The 18,340-nt window shown below is 44.0% G+C and overlaps 1 protein-coding gene across 3 annotated transcripts in view; it reads right to left on the bottom strand.

The window, feature by feature from the left end:
• Positions 1-2,194: 2,194 nt before the first annotated feature.
• The window catches only part of SCARB2 (scavenger receptor class B member 2), a 36,162-nt gene continuing 20,016 nt past the window's right edge, over positions 2,195-18,340 (bottom strand). Inside the window, exons 6-13 of one of the 3 annotated variants that reach the window (XM_032768071.2) lie at positions 17,681-17,800; positions 16,489-16,667; positions 13,885-14,003; positions 11,559-11,632; positions 10,327-10,378; positions 9,213-9,371; positions 9,017-9,087; positions 2,195-6,482 (exon numbers count right to left, since the gene is read on the bottom strand). In XM_032768071.2, the coding sequence (XP_032623962.1) occupies positions 9,058-9,087; positions 9,213-9,371; positions 10,327-10,378; positions 11,559-11,632; positions 13,885-14,003; positions 16,489-16,667; positions 17,681-17,800 (733 nt within the window). In that variant the 3' untranslated portion in view covers positions 2,195-6,482; positions 9,017-9,057. Of the gene's footprint in view, positions 6,483-9,011; positions 9,088-9,212; positions 9,372-10,326; positions 10,379-11,558; positions 11,633-13,884; positions 14,004-16,488; positions 16,668-17,680; positions 17,801-18,340 lie in introns of all 3 variants that reach the window. The other 2 variants (XM_032768073.2, XM_032768070.2) reach the window with 2 other exon arrangements.

An 18,340-nucleotide genomic window follows, 5' to 3' on the forward strand; every position in this document is an offset into this window, starting at 1 on the left:
CGCCTCTCAGAAGCGGAGCTGGGATTGAGGGGGAGGGTGGTGAGACAATATTAGCTGTGGAAGATACCAATCAGGCTAATACGGGGGGGGGGGGCGCGGAAATCACGGACTGAGGGCAATACCATGTGGCCTAGGAGGGGGAGGTGCCCTCTTGTGGCAACTGGCAGAGTGGTGAGAGCAGTAGGCTGGAGCCAGGACTCCTGGGTTCCATTGCTGGCTGTGCTGCAAGCGTGGGCAGGGGGGCCTGGTGTGGCTAGCCAGCAAGGTGAGCCCAGATCCCCAAAGGTGTATAGGCACCTAGCTTCCACTGACATCAACCAGTGCATGGGGTGGACTTCACCCCGCTTCTCCACAGGGTGTAGGGGACCGGTGGACGACTCCTCGCCTACAGGACAGTTCCCCCACGCTGTTCCGTTGCATGTTATACAGAGACCCCCACCCCACCACTGACTGCCACCTGGCCCTTGCTTTTCAGTCAGCTTTGTGCTCACTGGTTGGATGGGGTTACAGATTTAAAACTACAAGGGAGCCAGCAAGGTTACTGCCTTCCACAGACAGCGCCATCACGTGTTCGGCCATTAAAAAGAAAACTGCAACGGGGGCACAAGTGGTTAAAATAATTTTTACCTAACCCTAGATTAACACCTGTCCCATGAGGCCAGATAAAGGATGATGGGCCAAATTCCACTTTTACATCAGAGGAACCCTGTTCAAGTCACTGGGGTCACCCCAGCTTAACCCATCGTAATTTAAGCCATTGGGCTAGACCCTCCTTTCACTATCACTAGCTTTATTCTGGGGTAACTCCACTGACTCTACCAGAGATGGGAATCAGGCCCATGGGCAAATCTATACTGGAAAATTACTGTACCTTTTCTACTGAAATTTCCACACCAAACAGGTCACCATTTGCGGCCTGATCCTCCTTTCCTTGAGGATCCACAGCGCCTACTGAACAGGATATGAGATTTGGGTACACAAGGACTATAAATCAGGTCCTTGTTAACTTCCTAAAAATTCTCTTGCAGTTGAAATAGTTCTCCATACAAAATGGTTATCATTTTTCACCCACTTCTGGACAGAAAATGGTACCAACTTCTCTGGAGTCCTATATTCAGAAGGTATTTACTGTGGTTTTTCAAAGAAAGGCATGATGCAAGGGCAATTACTTATTTGTCTTCTAGCCCCAGATCCCACACACTGCTCCACACACTTACTAGGCCTCACTGGAATATATGCTCCGGATATAAGGTGAGGGGGAGAAGTGGGGTTCACTTCCCTCTGAGCAGCATTCCGAATCACCAGTGTAGCCATAACTCAATAAAAAGCAGATGAAAGTCAACATTTTCATAAATGTCCACTAATTTGGGTACCTCAATTTTTGAGTACCCAGCCTGCGCCACTTACAACCTATTTTTCAGAGCTGTCAAGCATCAGCAGCCCCACTGAGGTCAACTGGAATGGTGGGGGCTCAGTATCTTTGAAATGGTGCCCCCAAGCATCTCAGGCTGGGTACCAAATAATGAGGCACCCAAAATCAGTGGACACTTTTTTAAACATTAGGCTCGTGTGTGGTGGTTACCCCTAACTACAGACATCCAACTCACTGTATTGCTCTTTGTGAACCTGCCTCTCTATGTAACAAGACAGTAAGAAACTATCAGCAAAGGTATCGATATTCTAAATCACAGCACCTCCCTGGCAATTTTCATAATCCTTATTTTACAATCCCAACTCTCTGGGTGTAATAAATGTCTCACAGCCACGTTCCACTGAGATACAAGCAGCTTTACTTTTCTCTTTCAGTGCCATCCTGACTCTTCTCCCATTAGAGTTAGGGGCCGTTTTGACTTCAAAACGAGAGCAGAGTTAGACCAGTGCTGAGCACTCCTGCAACAACCCCCCTCAGGTGCCTACAGTTAGGTTCCTAAATCCATATTTAGGCACCTAAATCAATGTCCTGACTTTTCAAAGTGGCGAGTTTCCACTACTCCCACTGTCGTCAGTGGGAGCTGCTGGTGCTGAGCACTTTTGAAAACAAGGTCACTTTTTAGGTGCCTCAATATTTATTTCAGAGCCAAAAGTTAGGTTTGAAAATATTGGCTATGAACTGTTTTCTTTCAAAAGGCACCAGATATACTCAGACATAAACCCAGAAGTTGTATAGTGAAAGAAAATACCAAGTTCATCACACTTTTTATAGAAACATTAACTTTTATTAATGCAACACTTGATCTGCATTAGTGGAAACAAAAATTGCTAGTCACAGAAAGTGAATCAAGTGTGCAAACATACTCATAGCAATGATCAGTATCTCCTCTTCAACAGTCAGCCTCAGGAAAACAAATACAAAACCCATCAACAAATAACAGTTGACAATTATCTCCTGTGAATCTTCAATAATTAAAAAAGTATCTGACACTGCCTGGAATCACTTCCACTGTGTGAAACAAACAATGCTTTACAGAACAGCTGAACAGAAGGATTATAGATGGATAATCTTCCCTGGATGCAGGCACAAGTAATTCTTACTAATAGGTATATAAGGAACTGTCATGGTATAAGGAACTATCATACAGTGATCTTAGCACTCCTGCAAGATACTGAGTGTCTCACTCACAGTGAAGTAAGCTGTCCTTTGAAGGATCAAGCCCATGGCACTTTACAATTATTGATTCATCCCCACAACACCTCTGGATGGTGTATATATATAGGTAAATGTTAATAACCGAACAGATTACAACTCTGGTCTCCTGACAACCAGCCTTTAGCTCTAATCACTAGACTGTGCTGCCTTTCAGTGTTAATCAGCTGCTATTGTGAGTTGCATGCATACATCCAGAGGAGAATGATATTCTTTGCAGTGTTTCTTTACTAGTTAACAGCTGAGAAACATGAACAAATGGGATTCTGGATTTTTAAGGTACCCAGGGCAGTTTACAAAGAAACAATGCACAGGCCTGTCAAGGATAACTGCCCCTGCATATCAAATATACTGATCATCAATAACCCTTTATAAAACACAGCTGGAAGGTCTGGCATCCCATAAAATGGCTCTCCCATGGGTATATTTGACTTTTTGTATGTGCTGGATTGAGAGAGGTGGAATGCTCCCTTAAGAGGCATCAAACTGCAATGTACCGGTTTCACAAAACTAAAAGGAAATAAAACACTCTCTAAAATTGTATCATGCATCCTGCTTAAATGGGGTTTAGTTTTTAACTCTGTAGTCATTTTTGCTCTTGCCTTACATAGAAATGCATACACCCTTCTCCAAACTGCTTAATATCTATGCATCTATTTGTATCTGTAAAATACGGGATTTTAAAATGTGTTTAGTGATGGCCTATGCCTGCTCCCACTGACGACAGTGGGAGCAGCGTTAGGCCACTGCTGAGAGTTTTGGAATATCCCGCTTGTAACACAGACTACACTATAATTCTTACTTGTGAGTTAGTAGCTGAGAAGTTCCAGAAAGAATTTGATGTTCCATGGACTAAAAGCCTTTGTCTATAAAGTACAACTGAATGTGATATTGTTGGCATTTTGCCCACAGTGCTCACCTTTAACAGACATGCACGTGTTTTAAAACCTGAAGAAAGTCACTTTGCACGACATTTAACAGATTTCCAACTGCACATTGGAAATTAGAAGGCGCAGCGAAACAGGACAGCTGTACAGCAATGGACGTAACAGCAGGAGCATGCAAAAAATAAAATGGAATCGTTTATTATTAAAATAACCACCTTTCCTCTATATTAGACAGATAAGACCTCTTCCTTATGGTCTAGTGGAGATTTAAGAAACAGATGTTCCTTGAGGGGAAAATTCTTCAGGGCAAGGTAGAGAATGGAAACATTGAAGCAATGAAGTAACAAAACCAAGAAGCAGCTTAATCTGCTGTAGCATATACACAAACATCCAGGACACAGTCATTCAGACATTTGAAGAGTTCAGCTAAATTAATCAATAAACGGACAGGAATAATGAGCCAGATCCTGAAAAGGTGTAAATTGGCACAGTATCACTGACTTTGATGGCGCTCCATTGATTTACATCAGCTGAGGATCTGACCCAATAAGCAGAATGTAACATTTTAAAATGGATATGTTGGGGTTAAATTCACCCCAGTGCAGAGAATCCTTGGGACAAAACCTGTTCCTGACTTCTCAGCTGAGTCCACGACTGCTTGGTCTGGACAGTGGAATGAGGACTGGTATTTTGCAGCAGGGCTTAAACAATGCGTAGTCTCTCTGCTGGTCCTCTGCGCTAGGATGAATTTCACCCTGTGAGGCCTTGTTGTTTTATCAGGAATAATGCTTTCAGAATGACTTCCTCAGAAAATACCTGAGGTTTTGTAGATGATTTGTAGGTTACCGTTCTTGTGCACAAATAGCTCTTTTACCCAAGGTGCTAGATTTCAATGATCTGACCTGTACAACATAAAGACTGAGACAGAAAGATGATCTGGAGTTCCTGATTTAGCATATGTACTGCAAAAGGCAAATGGCTCACTCACAGAACACAGGCTCTGCAGCTACTGACTCAGCTTCCCCAGCTAAGGAAGGCTGGCCCTTAATCTGAGAGGGATGTAGCCTTTTACCAGCAGCACTGGGCATTCTGTAGCTGCCCCTTTCTGAATACAAGGAAGAATTTAAAAGGGACCCTGGGCCAAAGCTATTGGGCTTTTCCTTAGCTGGCAGGTTTATTCCAGAGGTCAGCCAAGGAACGAATTAAAGGGCTCCTGAGACTCAAAGACTGGGGTGATGGAGAAGAGGGTATCTGCAACTTAAATCTACATAAGTGGCAAAGGAAGAGTCTCCCCTCCCGCAGAACAACATTCGGGGTAAAGGTAGGGCAGAGTTCCAAAGCCCCTCGCCCACAAAGGTTTTCACATGGCATTATTTTCACCCTGGCCAATCACAGGGCAGATGAAGACTGGACAGTTTCCTCTCATGAGGTTAAATGGAGACTTTCCTGCAGAGCAAATCCCTTGAGATGAATGGCTGTCATTGGCTAGCCTGAGTCTCTCACTCACTGGGAACACACTTGCAGATCACAATGGGTTGGGATTTCCATTATGTACAAGAGCCCTTGCCAGGCAGCACGGCAGATGCCTGAATTAGGATGATTATTATTTGGTTGGTTTTGGCTTGCACAGGAGAGAAGCCAGTCGGCTGAAGAAGTCAGCCTGGTGAAATGCCAGTATCTCTAGCTTTCTGTAACTGGTACAGATGTATAGACCACAGCACAGTGGGGCTCTGGTCCAGGACTTGGGCTCCTTGGTGCTACAGTAATACAGATAATAAATAATAAAATAGTAGAACTTTTCTGACTGAGACAGCCCAAAATGGTCTGGATTGCTGAACAACTGATAGGCTAACATCTTACGCGTGAATGTTCAGTCAGTCAAAAAAGGATGTCTCCATTTTTCACTGACTTTATTTGATGGAAATATATTTGTGAGAATGCTCTTCCTCACAGAGAAAATAGGTACCCTTATGATATTTTAAACTACCAGTATTTTTAAAAAGAGTTTATGCTGCTTTCCTTTATGTTCCAAACTTTCTTCAATACACAAGGTCTGTAGGTTTCCTAAATGTTTAATGCAATTACAAATACCCTTGAAGCGTCTGCCTGTACAGTGCTCCACAGAATAGATATTTGTGAGACACTGACACAGGAAAAAGGAGAACGCTGTATTGTACCCTCAGCTAACCAACCCTTTGTATTCCAATGTAAAAAATAATTAAAAATTAAAAACTTGCCAGGGCATTGTATTAATACCACACAATGGGATTTCAAACAATCCTGGGACATATAAAGGTGCTGTACGAAAATGTGCTATGAAGTACTTGGCTTCTTAACTGAAAACTAGATGTGATTAAATAGGCCTCACTTACCATTTTGGCCTAGATTCACAAAACAATTTTGGAGGTGAAAGGCATGATGGGTAACTAGTAAAATGATCCATTTACACTCTGTTAATAAGAAGCCAAGTGTACTCTACACAGAAGACAAAGTCAGACCCAGGACAGTATTTTCAAACATGCCTAAGTTCCATTTTCAAAAGGGACTTCAGAGCCCACATTACAAGTTTACCCCACATAATTCTAATACATGAATCAGGGTATTATACTCTCACTGATATAGTGGTTCTTAGCTTTTATGGCTTTCAACAGCACTGGGAATATTAAACACTAGTTAATAAAGCAGGATCTCAACTCATTTTAATATCTGGTTTTAAAACTTACTTAGCAGCTGAGAACAGTTTCCTCATTCACTAGCATTTTAGTTTTTTTCCATCCCTGTACTACAAATAATTATAATTAGCATGAAGAGTTTTTAGATGGCGCTGAATGCCGGGTAGTGTCCGGTATTAGATCAACTTGCATAGTTTATTCACCAAGCTCACATGGGGGAAGGGGAAAAAATGAAGATTAGGATGTCCTGATGAGCGGAGCCCTTTCCTCTTCAGAACTCTGAAATACAAAATGGCAAAGCAGAAAAGTTAACTGCAGTGTGTTAGACAGTGTAGAGCTGGAGGACAACAAATGTAAGACAGTTTCAAAGCAGCAAAGAAGAGTGATCCTGGTTACCATCATCCCCCAAGCCCAAATTCCATCCCTTGTACCATACAGGAACAACTATTAAGCTAAAAAAGCACCGCAGGGCAGATTGTGAGTGGTCTTTGCATGGATATTCAAGGGGGATGATGCAAGAATCCGCCCCAGTTTTGCTCAGCCTATGCCAGGACCAGCACAACCGCAGCATATGCTCTACGGAGAGCACTTGGATTGTTCCTCATAGGACTCCCATTGGAAAAGTTGCCCCAAAGGGGCTGGAGAGGAGAAAAGGGCATGCCCCCCTCTTCTCTGCATGGGCAAGTGTTGCTGGCGAGCCACAGAGCGGGGAGCGTGCTGCATCATCCTAGGGAATGGTGCAGCAGGCACATACTGTCTGCATTCCTTGGAGATGTTTAGCGAGTGACACAGGGATCAGTGTTAGGGCAGGGCTTATTTAACATCCTCCAGGATGATGCTGAGAGTGAACAGCAGATTGACAAGATTACACTGGGAGGAGTTATCTGCGCCAGTGGGGACAGAGATAATTCAAAGGGACCTACAGAGGGGCAGGGTCAAAGGCAGGAAATCTTGGAAAAATGCAAAATAATGCATCGTGGGAAAAATAATCTGACACACACACACTCAACAGGAGGAAGAATCCTGGGAACCAGTAATGCTGGAGACTTCGGGGCGACAGAAAGCAGGGTAACAAGGCTGCAAAATGAAAGGCCAATCTAGGGCTGCATCTGCAAAAATATTGAGTCCCAGAGCAAGGAGGTGAGATTTCCTCTGTATGTGGCTGAAACCACCTCTGGAATGTGTGTGTTCACTTCTGGACACCTAGAACATGAATGACAGACTGGAGGGAGTTCAGAAAGGAACAACAAAAATGATGCAGGGCTGGAGAGACAGATTTAGAGGAAAGATTTAAAGAGTTAACTATGTTGAGCTTTGCTAAATGACAACTGAGGGGTGGGGTCAGCAGTATGATAATATTCGACAAATAGTTTAAGGCCATAAACAGGAGGGAGGGGAAAGAACTGGTGCAAGACAAGGGGCTATAACCAGGGCTGTATGATTTTCATGGCCACCACAGATTTCACAGTTTGAAGGAAAAAGCATAGCCTCTGTGAGAAAGCCTGAGCAACGTGGCTGTGATTGATCTCGCTGGGGCTGGGATGAGAGAGCAGGTAGGGTAGGGGCCTTGCCCGGAGCCCACAGGCCTGCTGCTAGGTTCTTAGGCTGAGGCTGCCAACCAGACAGGGAAAGAAAAAAAAACAAACTCAGGTGCACAGGAGAAACAGGATCCACCTCTCCCATAAAGGAACCAGGACTCAATCATCCATTGCCAAAAAGCTGAGCAGGGGGCAAGAATGAAGCAAAAGTTTCCAAGTGGGAGCAGTCAACATTTGAGTAAAGTCTGCAGAAAGAGCACACAGGTGTCTCTCTTGAGGTCTTGCCACAAAACAACCACTACAAGCTAACTAATAAGCATGTCCAGATCCTCACAAACTGAGAAACAGCACACGCATGGTTTGGGTGTGAATTCAGGACGCAGGTTGCATGTGCTTTTTCGTGCAGTTGCAAGAACCTGTTTAGAAAGCAAAATACACAAAAAGCAAGACTGTCCTAGAGCGAGAGCAGCTAGAAGTGGAAAAAGCCTACTAGAGTACCCTGTCTCGAATCACGAAGATGTCCCTAGTTTAGCATCCATACAAGACCACTGACGTAGGGTGAAGTTTTGGCTCACAATCTCTGACAGCATTGACAATCTTACTGCCAATTTTTTAATATAACAGATCAGAATACACATATGGAATACTAGTTTCTGTGTCTGGTACTTTATTGTACAATTGATTGAAGGGTTTTGTTTTTTTTTAAGTCATAATGTGCATTTATAGCATAAGTTTGTGCTTTTGAGAAGTAATTTGGAGGAGCTGATCCACATCGTATTGTCTTTGTATCAGGTATATTGACACGTGGAGATGCTCAGGTTGTAAGATTATAATTGCCATTGAATAAATAAATATGGTACGGTCAGAGTTAAGGTTGTGCATTATGGAGTGATTTTCAGTTCTCTCAGGGGGACAGTATTGTTGAATAGCCCAAGAGGCAAAGCTGGGATAAGAATCTGAATTTGTCTGTAGTTTCTGGGTATTCAGAATTGGGCTGTTAGTTTAGATGCCAATTTGGCCTTCAGTTGGTTTGGGAAGAACACAGGGCCTAGAACCAGCCCAAAGTATTACAAGAGAACCTGAAAATCAATTTAATATTTTTTTCCTCAAAAGGCAACTGTCCAATTGAACAGGGCTCAAAATGTCAATCAAATATGTGGGGTTTTTGGATCTTACCCTTCAGAGTTCACTAGACAGGCTTCTTTTTACAACTAGTGTTTGTAGCTAGCAAAGGAATTAGAAACAAAACAAAATATGTATGTTCACCCACCTTACCACGTATCTTAAATTGGCTGCATAGCTTTGTTTGGGGGCACTTACTCTGGCTCTATTAACACTTCTCTAACCTGGAAAGAGCAGTTGCAACAAAAACAAAAAGCAAAATGTTGTGGGAAACCAAAAGGTAAAATCAATGACTAATAAAACACAGATAAACACTAAGAAAGGAAGGTCAACTTCAGATGCTACTAACCTCTTCCTTTGTTCCAGGGGGCCTGCATATGAGCACAATGAAACAAATCCCCAAAATAATTCCTAATGCCATGATTATGAAGGGGATGCTGGTTACAACCGTGGCTTCAAACAGAACGCTCTTCAGTTTTTTGGCAGATGCTTCATCAATCAGAACACTCTGGAGGAGCAGGGAGCATTGAGAAAGTGAAAAATGATATGTTTCAATACCCCTTATGCTGTGCTCTCTTACTTAGAAATAAGCATAAGAGGAAACAGCAGCATCTCCTCTGCCATGATGATTGTTTGATATGCCTCACCTCTGACTAGAACTGCTAGCTCTAGTTTAGAAGCTATAAGGATAAACTGGTCTGCATTTTCAAAAGTGACTAATGATTCTGTGTGCACAACTGTAGGACACCTTAAACGGGTTGGATTTTCAGAGGGAAGCTGCTTTCTCTCCAGCACCCCACGGAGGGACTGGTTCACGAATCACCAGCATAGTTCTTGCAATAGCTAAGATTTCCCTTGGAGGTCTCCCATTCAAGTGCTGACCTCTCTTGATCTTACTCGCAGTCTGATCCTGCACACTGTTGTTGCCAAGAGGAATGTTTGCTGCCAGGAGCTGTCTCACTGAAGTCAATGGGACCCAAGACAGTAAGCACTACTCCCAGCTGTAACTATATGCAGGACTGGACATTAATTTGGAAGCCCTCTCAGGTTCAGAGCATGAAGATCCTCAGTGAGATAAAGCTCCTTCCTAGAGATAACCTAAACCCCTTTGTAAAGTCCCCTTTTGACACTGACTGCATCACAAATCCAAGGAATTCAGGGATCAATCGTCAGTGAAGAAACCTCCCTGGAACTCTGACAAACTAAAGGCCTGATCCACCAAACTTCTACCCCATGAGAGGTATCACTGAAGTCAACAGGAGTTCCCACGTGAAGGGGAGTTTGCAGGACTGGGACATAGGACAACGATCAACCAGAAATTTTATACAAAGAATTATTTCCTACCCCCCTGCTATTGTAAAATTAGGAGAAACATGGACACATTCCCCACTGTTTTGCAGGCCCAGTGGTATCTTCTTTCTAGACAGGCACATGCTGCAATGGAGACCATTTACAATATTTACCTCATTTACATGCACCACGGGGAAAACCAATGTTCTGACACGGCCTGTTTCACTGTGTAAAAAGACAACAAGGCACTGAGATTCTGCAATGATTTCAGCTTTCTCCAGACAGATTAGAACACAGCAATCACGGGGGAAACCTTTCCCATGTGAAAACTCTAGACCTTTCTTATCTTTATTTAAACTTTTAACCTTCCTCTCCTCCAGATTAGGATAAGAATCAAGATATAGAAACTGGAACGTAGTCTTTGTTTTTAGAGCAATAAAATATACTGGGGTTTCCTGGGGAGCAGGGGGAAAAAAGATCCAGGAAAGGCGTATTAATAGCTGACCTCATGGAAAGTTTGTGCCAGGGAATGGGAACACCAACCTGAATGGTTGTTGAAGGCTATACATAGCTGTGAAATATACATATGCGGTTATAAGAGACACACACCAGCTAAAGTGATGCCTGGTGTTACGTTAATGGTGCCAGCAATACTGGGATAGAAAGTGTTTCAATGAGAGATCTCATAGTGACTAGAAAGTACAGTACAGTAAATATGAGGAAAATGTTGTCTTAGGATCCAGTCCCCCAAAGGGATCTGGGCAGATAAGATGTCACCCTTTATATATTTTAAAGTGCCTTGTACATACAGACTTGTGTGGGAACTTTGAAGTGTCAAGCTGAAAGTGAATGGGGGTTCCTGTAAAGTTTTTAACTAGCTCCTACTACCATTCTGACACTAATTTGGCCTCATCAGCTGGGAATGTGTTTGGCATTTGCTGTGGCAGAAATCGTGGCTGTGTGTGGGTACACGTCCATTCCTGTGACAGTGTCTCTCTTATAAAACTCACATAAGGACAGTCGGCCAGATCCTCAGTTGATGTGAAACTATTTTATTGACTTCAAAGAAGTCATGCCACCAATACGTTTAGGTTCTTTGTCACATAGTGTGTTTCACATTTAGGTTTTCGCAGTTTGAAAGATATATTCAGAAAACATAGCAGGGCTGCCGTAGCTTGCGACAGCTCACACCTGAGTCTTCAAGTTGTTGAAATAACGACAAATTGTCACTGTGAATGTGAAACGAGAAGAAGGAACTACCCTGCCATTTTCTAGGTCAGATCCTATTGGACTGAGCTATCTCTACAAATAATATTTTCCCCAAGGACTCTGCAGACAAAGTCGCTTCAAATACGAAGTCAGGTGAGCAATCCTGAAATCCCCACTGCTAGAGGAAAATACTTACATAAATTCATCTAGTTTTCTGACAAGAACATTGATCTGCATTCTCTTGGCTGCTTGTACAACTATCCCTGTCAGCTGTGAAAGAAAGGGAAACAAAAAAAAAATCATTTTTTTTACTCTAAAATATGATTTCAGCCCAATTTTTACAGTGGGAAGGAGTTGCTTTTAAGATGATAAAACAACACATCTACTAGTTAAGATGGAATTGGATGGGTTTCCTATCTCTTTATAGGAGAATTAGGTAGATGCATGCTAGGGTGTTATTTTCATTTGTATCCATCCATCCAGATACTTAGATGACCCTCATTACTATAGAACCTGAGAGACTCTAGGGACCCCATTAATACAGAAGCTCCAACTGAGCCTGGGGCACCATTCTATAAGGCATAGTACAAACACACAGTTAAGAGACAGTCCCTGTCCCAGTGTAAACAGATAAGAAAGGCAAAGGGTGGGAGAAAGGAAGTGCTATTAGCCCCTATTTTACAGATGGAGGACTGAGCCACAGAGATGTTAAATTGATAGGGCCAAAGTCACACAGGACATCTGTGGTGAAGCTGGGAATTGAACCCAGAGTCCTTGTGCCTTAACCATAAAACAAATTGCTACTACAACCCAAGAGAGTGATGAAGCTGGTTGCACTGCCACTGAGAAGATCTGTGCAAAATAATTCTTCTGTGAGTTGCAATAATAATAATCAATCGTCATCATAAATGCTGCAATGTCTGGCATGTTGAAGGAAGGAAATTTTTAAGTGTAGAGGTGCCAAAATTTAGCTTTAATTTTTTTGGTGGGGCAAATTACACACTAAGAAAGAATTGTGTAAGAAGGGATTGGGCAATCAGGAACCCGCTGACACCAAGAGTTTGGATTCTGAACAGCATGTGCACTCGTGCTCAGAAAGGAGCTGCCCTTGCTGAAGCAGAAGGAAATGGTACCTCCCAGCATCCTGAGTTGGATTAATTTCCCCCTGTCATTATGCTGGTCATTCCTTTATTCTTTCCCCTCATTCTGTTTTGTTTACTGTTCTGTTCTCCACTGTACTCCTTCACATTTTCACTTCCAGGCCACTGCTCTGTTGCGTGGGTTTACGGAAGAGCAGATTTTTGAAGCCACGCATCAATAGGTACCATAATAATACAAATGCTGTGCCAGATTCAGTGGTGAACAAGTCATCCTTGTGACTCCCCTGGGATGCAAAAGAGCTGTAAATCCAGCTAACTGCTCTTTGACCAAGGCCAGCCACTACTTGGGCTTATTGACACCCAGGGATGAATGCAGAGCCTCCATCTTGAACTTCTGGGGCAGTATGAATGGATTCAGCCTCTTGAGATGTAAGATTGGTCTCTAGTCTCCTGATTTTTTTCACCCTGAGGTAGATAGGGGAGATTTCACTTCCTCTTTCTCAGGGGAAACTGGGCGATGGCTTGGGTGAATGTGAGATGAAGCTGGAGCCCGTGGAATGTTCGTCGCTCTATGAGCCAGGAAGTGAGAAAGAGGAGAGCCAAGTGAAGAGTGAGGGGGTTTTCTTGGAATGCTATGGTGGCTATGATGGAAAACACCAGCTGCATGGAAACAATCTCCACCCTTCTCAGGCAAAAAGAAATCCTGTCCCATACAAAGGGAAAACTTCCTGTCAAAACCTGTCCTTGAGGAGGGTACCTAGCATGGGTGGGTTGATGGGAAAGCTTGAGATATCAAGAACAGCAAACTGATCCTTTCTGGTACTGAGAGCTGTGGAATTTGGAGCAGAATGGTCCTGGGGCTTGGAGTGGGAAGTGCCTTTCTAAGGAGGTCTGGCTGGGGTGTGGCTCTGCTGAAGAGGTGGAGAGGGCTACTGAACAGTGCTTAGAGAGGAGATTGCCAGACCAGGGATGAAATCAGAATAAACACTGTGAAACCCTCTGGCTGCCATTATCTAAGCCATCACATTCATGGCATCACATATAAACTGGATGCCGAAAAGAATAAGGTTTAAGGACTCAATTCTGAGTCAGTGAGAGCCGGATCAGGGCTTAGCATCTTCCTTCCTTCCTTCCTTGCCTAAGGAGTCTATTCTACAAGCCCGTAGCTTTGGTGAAGTCTGGGATCTACAAACACGATGCTCTAAGTGCACAGATCAGTACTCCTGTATTGCTTTTTTGGGTAGAGCTTGGTTTTCTCTCTCAAGAGTCTGGTATCAACAGGACAAGAGGACTGTGTGATGCCCCCTAGTCACTGTGGGGCAGATTGCTAACCGGAGGTGGCTGCCTTCATTTATTCACTTCATCTAGTGGAGGGAGAATCAGAGACCCTGCAAGCCATTTCAAAGGGAATCACATACTTACAGGATTGATGTCCAGAAATGTTTCGTGATCCTCCTTTCTGGGATGCATGCCCTGTATGTCCTTAACGTACTTCTCATCCGCTTGGTAAAAATGTGGGGCCGATAAAAGGATTGGGACACCTGGAATTTTAAACAGTTAAGTTTTCTAAAGATAACAATGCATCGGATCCCCATTCATCCAGTCTATCAGTGTGGCCAGGAACAAAAATAAGATACCGCGCACACACCATGAAACAACTTCCAATAGTAAAAAGTAACACTAACACACATTCCCAGAATCCAGTAATAAATAACTGAAGAAAACGGTTTCTTCTGGAGCCCATTCACTTCATTGGAAGCACTGTACAGAAGGCAGCACGGCCTGGTGGATAAGGCACTGAGCTGGGACTCAGGAGACCTCGGTTCTATTTCTGGCTCTGCCGTTGGCCTGCCGGGTGACCCTGGGCAAATCATTTAATGTTTCCCTGCCCCAGCTCCCCATATATAAAATGGAGATAATGAACAAGCTCTTTGTGAAGCGTTAAGAGATCCACTGAGGAAAAGTGCTATATAAGAGCTGGGTATTGTTATTTATTATATCCTTATGGTCCATCAATACAACAGACTCCAACCTAGTTCTGGTGTATACTGTCTAGGTTCTTACACTCTCATCACTTCAGTCATCGAGGGCCTTCCAGCAGTGCATTAAGCAAGGTGACTAACACCTGTCACATGTAGTTTGTTCTCTCCCGAGGGCTAGGCCCTCATCCAGCAAAGAACTTGGGAACACAGGCAGTCCCACTGAAGCCAAAGAGTTACACTAATTGACACTAGCTGAGGATCTATCCCGGGGTGGCCAACCTGTGGCTCAGCAGCCGCATGCAGCTCTTCAGAGATTAATATGCGGCTCCTTGTATAGGTGCTGACTCCAAGGTTGGAGCTACAGATGCTAACTTTCCAGTGTGCCGGGGGGTGAGGGGGTGTGCTCACTGCTCAACTGCCTGCTCTGCCCCAGGTCCTGCCACCACTCCCCCACCTTACCCTAAGCCTGCCATGCCCTCGCTCCTTCCTGCTCCCCACCAGAGCCTCCTGCGCACTGCAAAACAGCTGACTGCAGCAGGTGGAAGGTATGGGGAGGGAAGGGGGGGTGCTGATCAACGGAGCTGCCAGAGGGCAGGAGGCGCTGGAGGGGGTTAGCAGATGGGGGGCTGCTGACATATTACTGTGGCTCTTTGGCAAGGTACATTGGTAAATTCTGGCTCCTGCTCAGGCTCAGGCTGGCCACCTCGATCTAGCCCTTCATGTCATCTATGCTGTGACCCCACACTACACTTCTGAGGTGTCACTCATGTTACAGTCTGGTCACTTAAGAACCTGTGTAACTAAGTACATGAGCAGTTTCATTGCACTGATTAAAAATTATTCTACTAGGACTATTTTATTCCCAACACAGACAGGGTCTAAGGACATTCTAAAGAGACATGATTACAAATTTTATGCCAATAGAGCTAACCTTCACAAAGCACACACAGAAAGCACTGAAGACAGCACAGAACGTGACTTTCACACGCTGACTGGGGAAGTGACATTTACCGAAGCAGAACTTGCCCTGGGCCAGCCAGCTCTGATTAGTAAGAAGGCACACCTGAGCAGGAAACACCTGGCCCTGCAGCAGGTGTTCTCAAGAACAGAAGTAGCTGGGAGTGACTAGGCTGTAGCAGAGAAACTGAAGCTGGGTGAGGCAACAGGCAAGGAACGGCCTGGAAGAATGGATGGACCTGAAAACTCTATTTTGAATGTGTTGTTAAGTTAATAATGCAGGAGCCCCTAAGTGGGAGAAAGGTTGGGGCCTGGAAGCCTAAGCCTGAAGGCTCAGCTCCAGCTAGGAAAGGCTGAGAGTAGCTTGCTAAAGCAGGGAAGACCCAGAACACCATGGGAGTTTGGGGCTGTGCCCAGTTTAATGGTGGCGGGAAGGCTCTTGTGTTGAAATTTTGAAATGTAAGTTAATAAACCAGACCTTGAGGAAAGCTGTTGTTGGATTTGTAAAAGTCTCTTTTTGAGTTTACTGAGGAATCAAGAGGGGAACTGGAAGTGAGGAGCTGCTGGCAGGGCTGCCTTAAGGCCACAAGGGGTCACCTGGGCAGAGGCTACTCATTGACATGCCCCATCTTCATGGAGGAGAAATTCACTCAGTACAGCCAGCCAGCATGACGCCTATGCACCAGGGTCAAGTGGTATATAGGCCCCATACTGAATTTTGCCCACTAAGAAGTGACTGTGCTGCGTAAAGCATGGCTGGCTGTGACTGCTTTTAACTTTACAGTCCGGTTCCTAGGATGTGCTTCTGACTCCAGTCTTTATATGATGTAAACTAGAGCGTGAGAAGATGACATCATTCAGGAATGCTATTTAAGATCAGTTTTCTTCACTACTGGAGCCTTTTAACAACTGGTGATACTGGGCTTGATTCGGCACGATGCTGGACTCTCTCGGCTCCCAATGACTTCATGTAGAATTGAGAGTGCTCAGGACCTCACAAGATCAAGACAATTGCCCCAACATGCTTCAGTTAAACTTGAAAATTATGCTGCCCTAGAAGTATTCCCCACACTCCTTGGCTACATACCCTGCTTGCAGACGCTGACGTTCAGCACACCTGAGCCGTGGCAGTTTCCTGCTGGCACACAGAATCCTGCATTGTCTGGGTTCACTGATGTATTGGCAAACACCTTTTCAGGGGGCACAAACCGATAGGCAGGGATTCCAGACACACTCACAAAGCTATCAAAGGTTATATACAGAGATCTGTGGGGAAGAAAAGCAAGGATCTGAATTGACAGACACAAGGACTTAGTAGCCTATGCTGTATAGCCTTCAAAGTGGCATCTGTATGCCCATTTGGATTTACGGTAAGCTACAGACCTAATCCAAAACTCACTCAAATCAACAGAAGCCCTTCCACTAATTTCAATGCACTTTGGATCAGGTCCTATACACCTTGTTGTAGTGCTGCATGACCCTTTTATAAAAAAAAATGGAGCTCTGGGGCACAGATGCCTGGCCTCAGATGGGTTTCTCAATTCGTCACGATTATCTTTTCAGCCATACGATTTTCAGTGATGCAGCAGCTGTTTTTGTGCCACAGATCTCACAAACCACAAAAGCAACAATGAAAAGAATGGACGGGGGAGACAGTACCAGCAGGCCCCAAAGAGGGCAATTCTTGAACCCCGAACATTGCCTGGATTCATCTAATGGGGGTTATTTTCCTGATTTAAAAAGAAAAAGTCATGTCAATTTTGTTTTCAAATGGCAGAGAAACCTAGGAGAAAGGAGGCTACTAGGTAGGATGGCAAGAGAAAAGTCCCAGGCTTTCCATATCCCATTACTTGTGTATGTGTGCATGTGTCGAATGGTGGAAGTGATGTCACAGAATGATGCATTCTGGAATGTCTTTAGCAAACTAGGAAGTGCAAGAGGATTTCACAGAGGGAAAGAAAAGTTTCAAATAAGGTCTGTTTAGCATGCTTGTGCTGTCTCCTCTCATCCTGCTGAGTGAGGGAATTCAGCAGATATTTCAGGATGTAACTCAAATTTTCATTTTACTTTTATCACAAATAGTTCATTTTTAAACTAGATGTGACTTGGTTTTTAGGGCTAATTCACTCCTACTTGTTAGAGTGAATTAATAAAGGACAAATGTATTTAAGGAATAGAGCTTGTAAAACATAACACTATGGGAAAAGATTTCATCTGAAATCTCAGAAGGATCCAGTGTGAACAGTTTGATACGTTACGTTTGGAATTCCTCTCCTTACCTGCAAAAATCAGAAGAAAAGACATAAATTGTTTCATCTGTGCTTATCAATGGGTGAAAAGCACTTCCATCTGTCCCATTAATCATATTACATGACTCTGTGGTCCACCAGTTCAGTGACCTGCAGTAAAAGAATCAGAGAGAGAGAATGAAAGAGTCAAAGAATTATTGAGCAAATGGTGAGTTAATTACTGCTTGGTTGGCGTGGGAAGGACCGGGACGGCCTGACTCTCATTCACTCTGAAAGTATGTCTACATTGCAGTCAGAGGTATGACTATAGCTGGGTAACAGTATCTGCATGTGCTCCGATTGAGCTAACATGGCTATAGCAGTTAAGACACGGTGGCACAGGCTTCAGCGCAGGCTAGGAATGCGAGTACACACCTAGGTTTCTGGGCGGACATGTACAACCCATACTGGGGTCTATGCCATCATGGCTTCACTGCAATTTTTAGCTGCGCTAGCTAGATTAAAGCTAGTGTAGCTATGTCTACCTGCGCTGTGATCAGACCTCGGATTGCAGTGCAGACCTACTCATAGCGCAACAGCTCTGGCAGTGAATACGGGGCTTAAAATGCACATAAATTACACTTACATCCCCTTTACGTTGGGGCTTTAATGTAACTGAGAATCTGGTTCTGAGTGTATTGCCCAAGCAAA

The sequence above is a fragment of the Chelonoidis abingdonii genome, chromosome 5 (genome assembly GCF_003597395.2).
Source record: "Chelonoidis abingdonii isolate Lonesome George chromosome 5, CheloAbing_2.0, whole genome shotgun sequence".
In the NCBI taxonomy this organism is placed as follows: domain Eukaryota; kingdom Metazoa; phylum Chordata; order Testudines; family Testudinidae; genus Chelonoidis; species Chelonoidis abingdonii.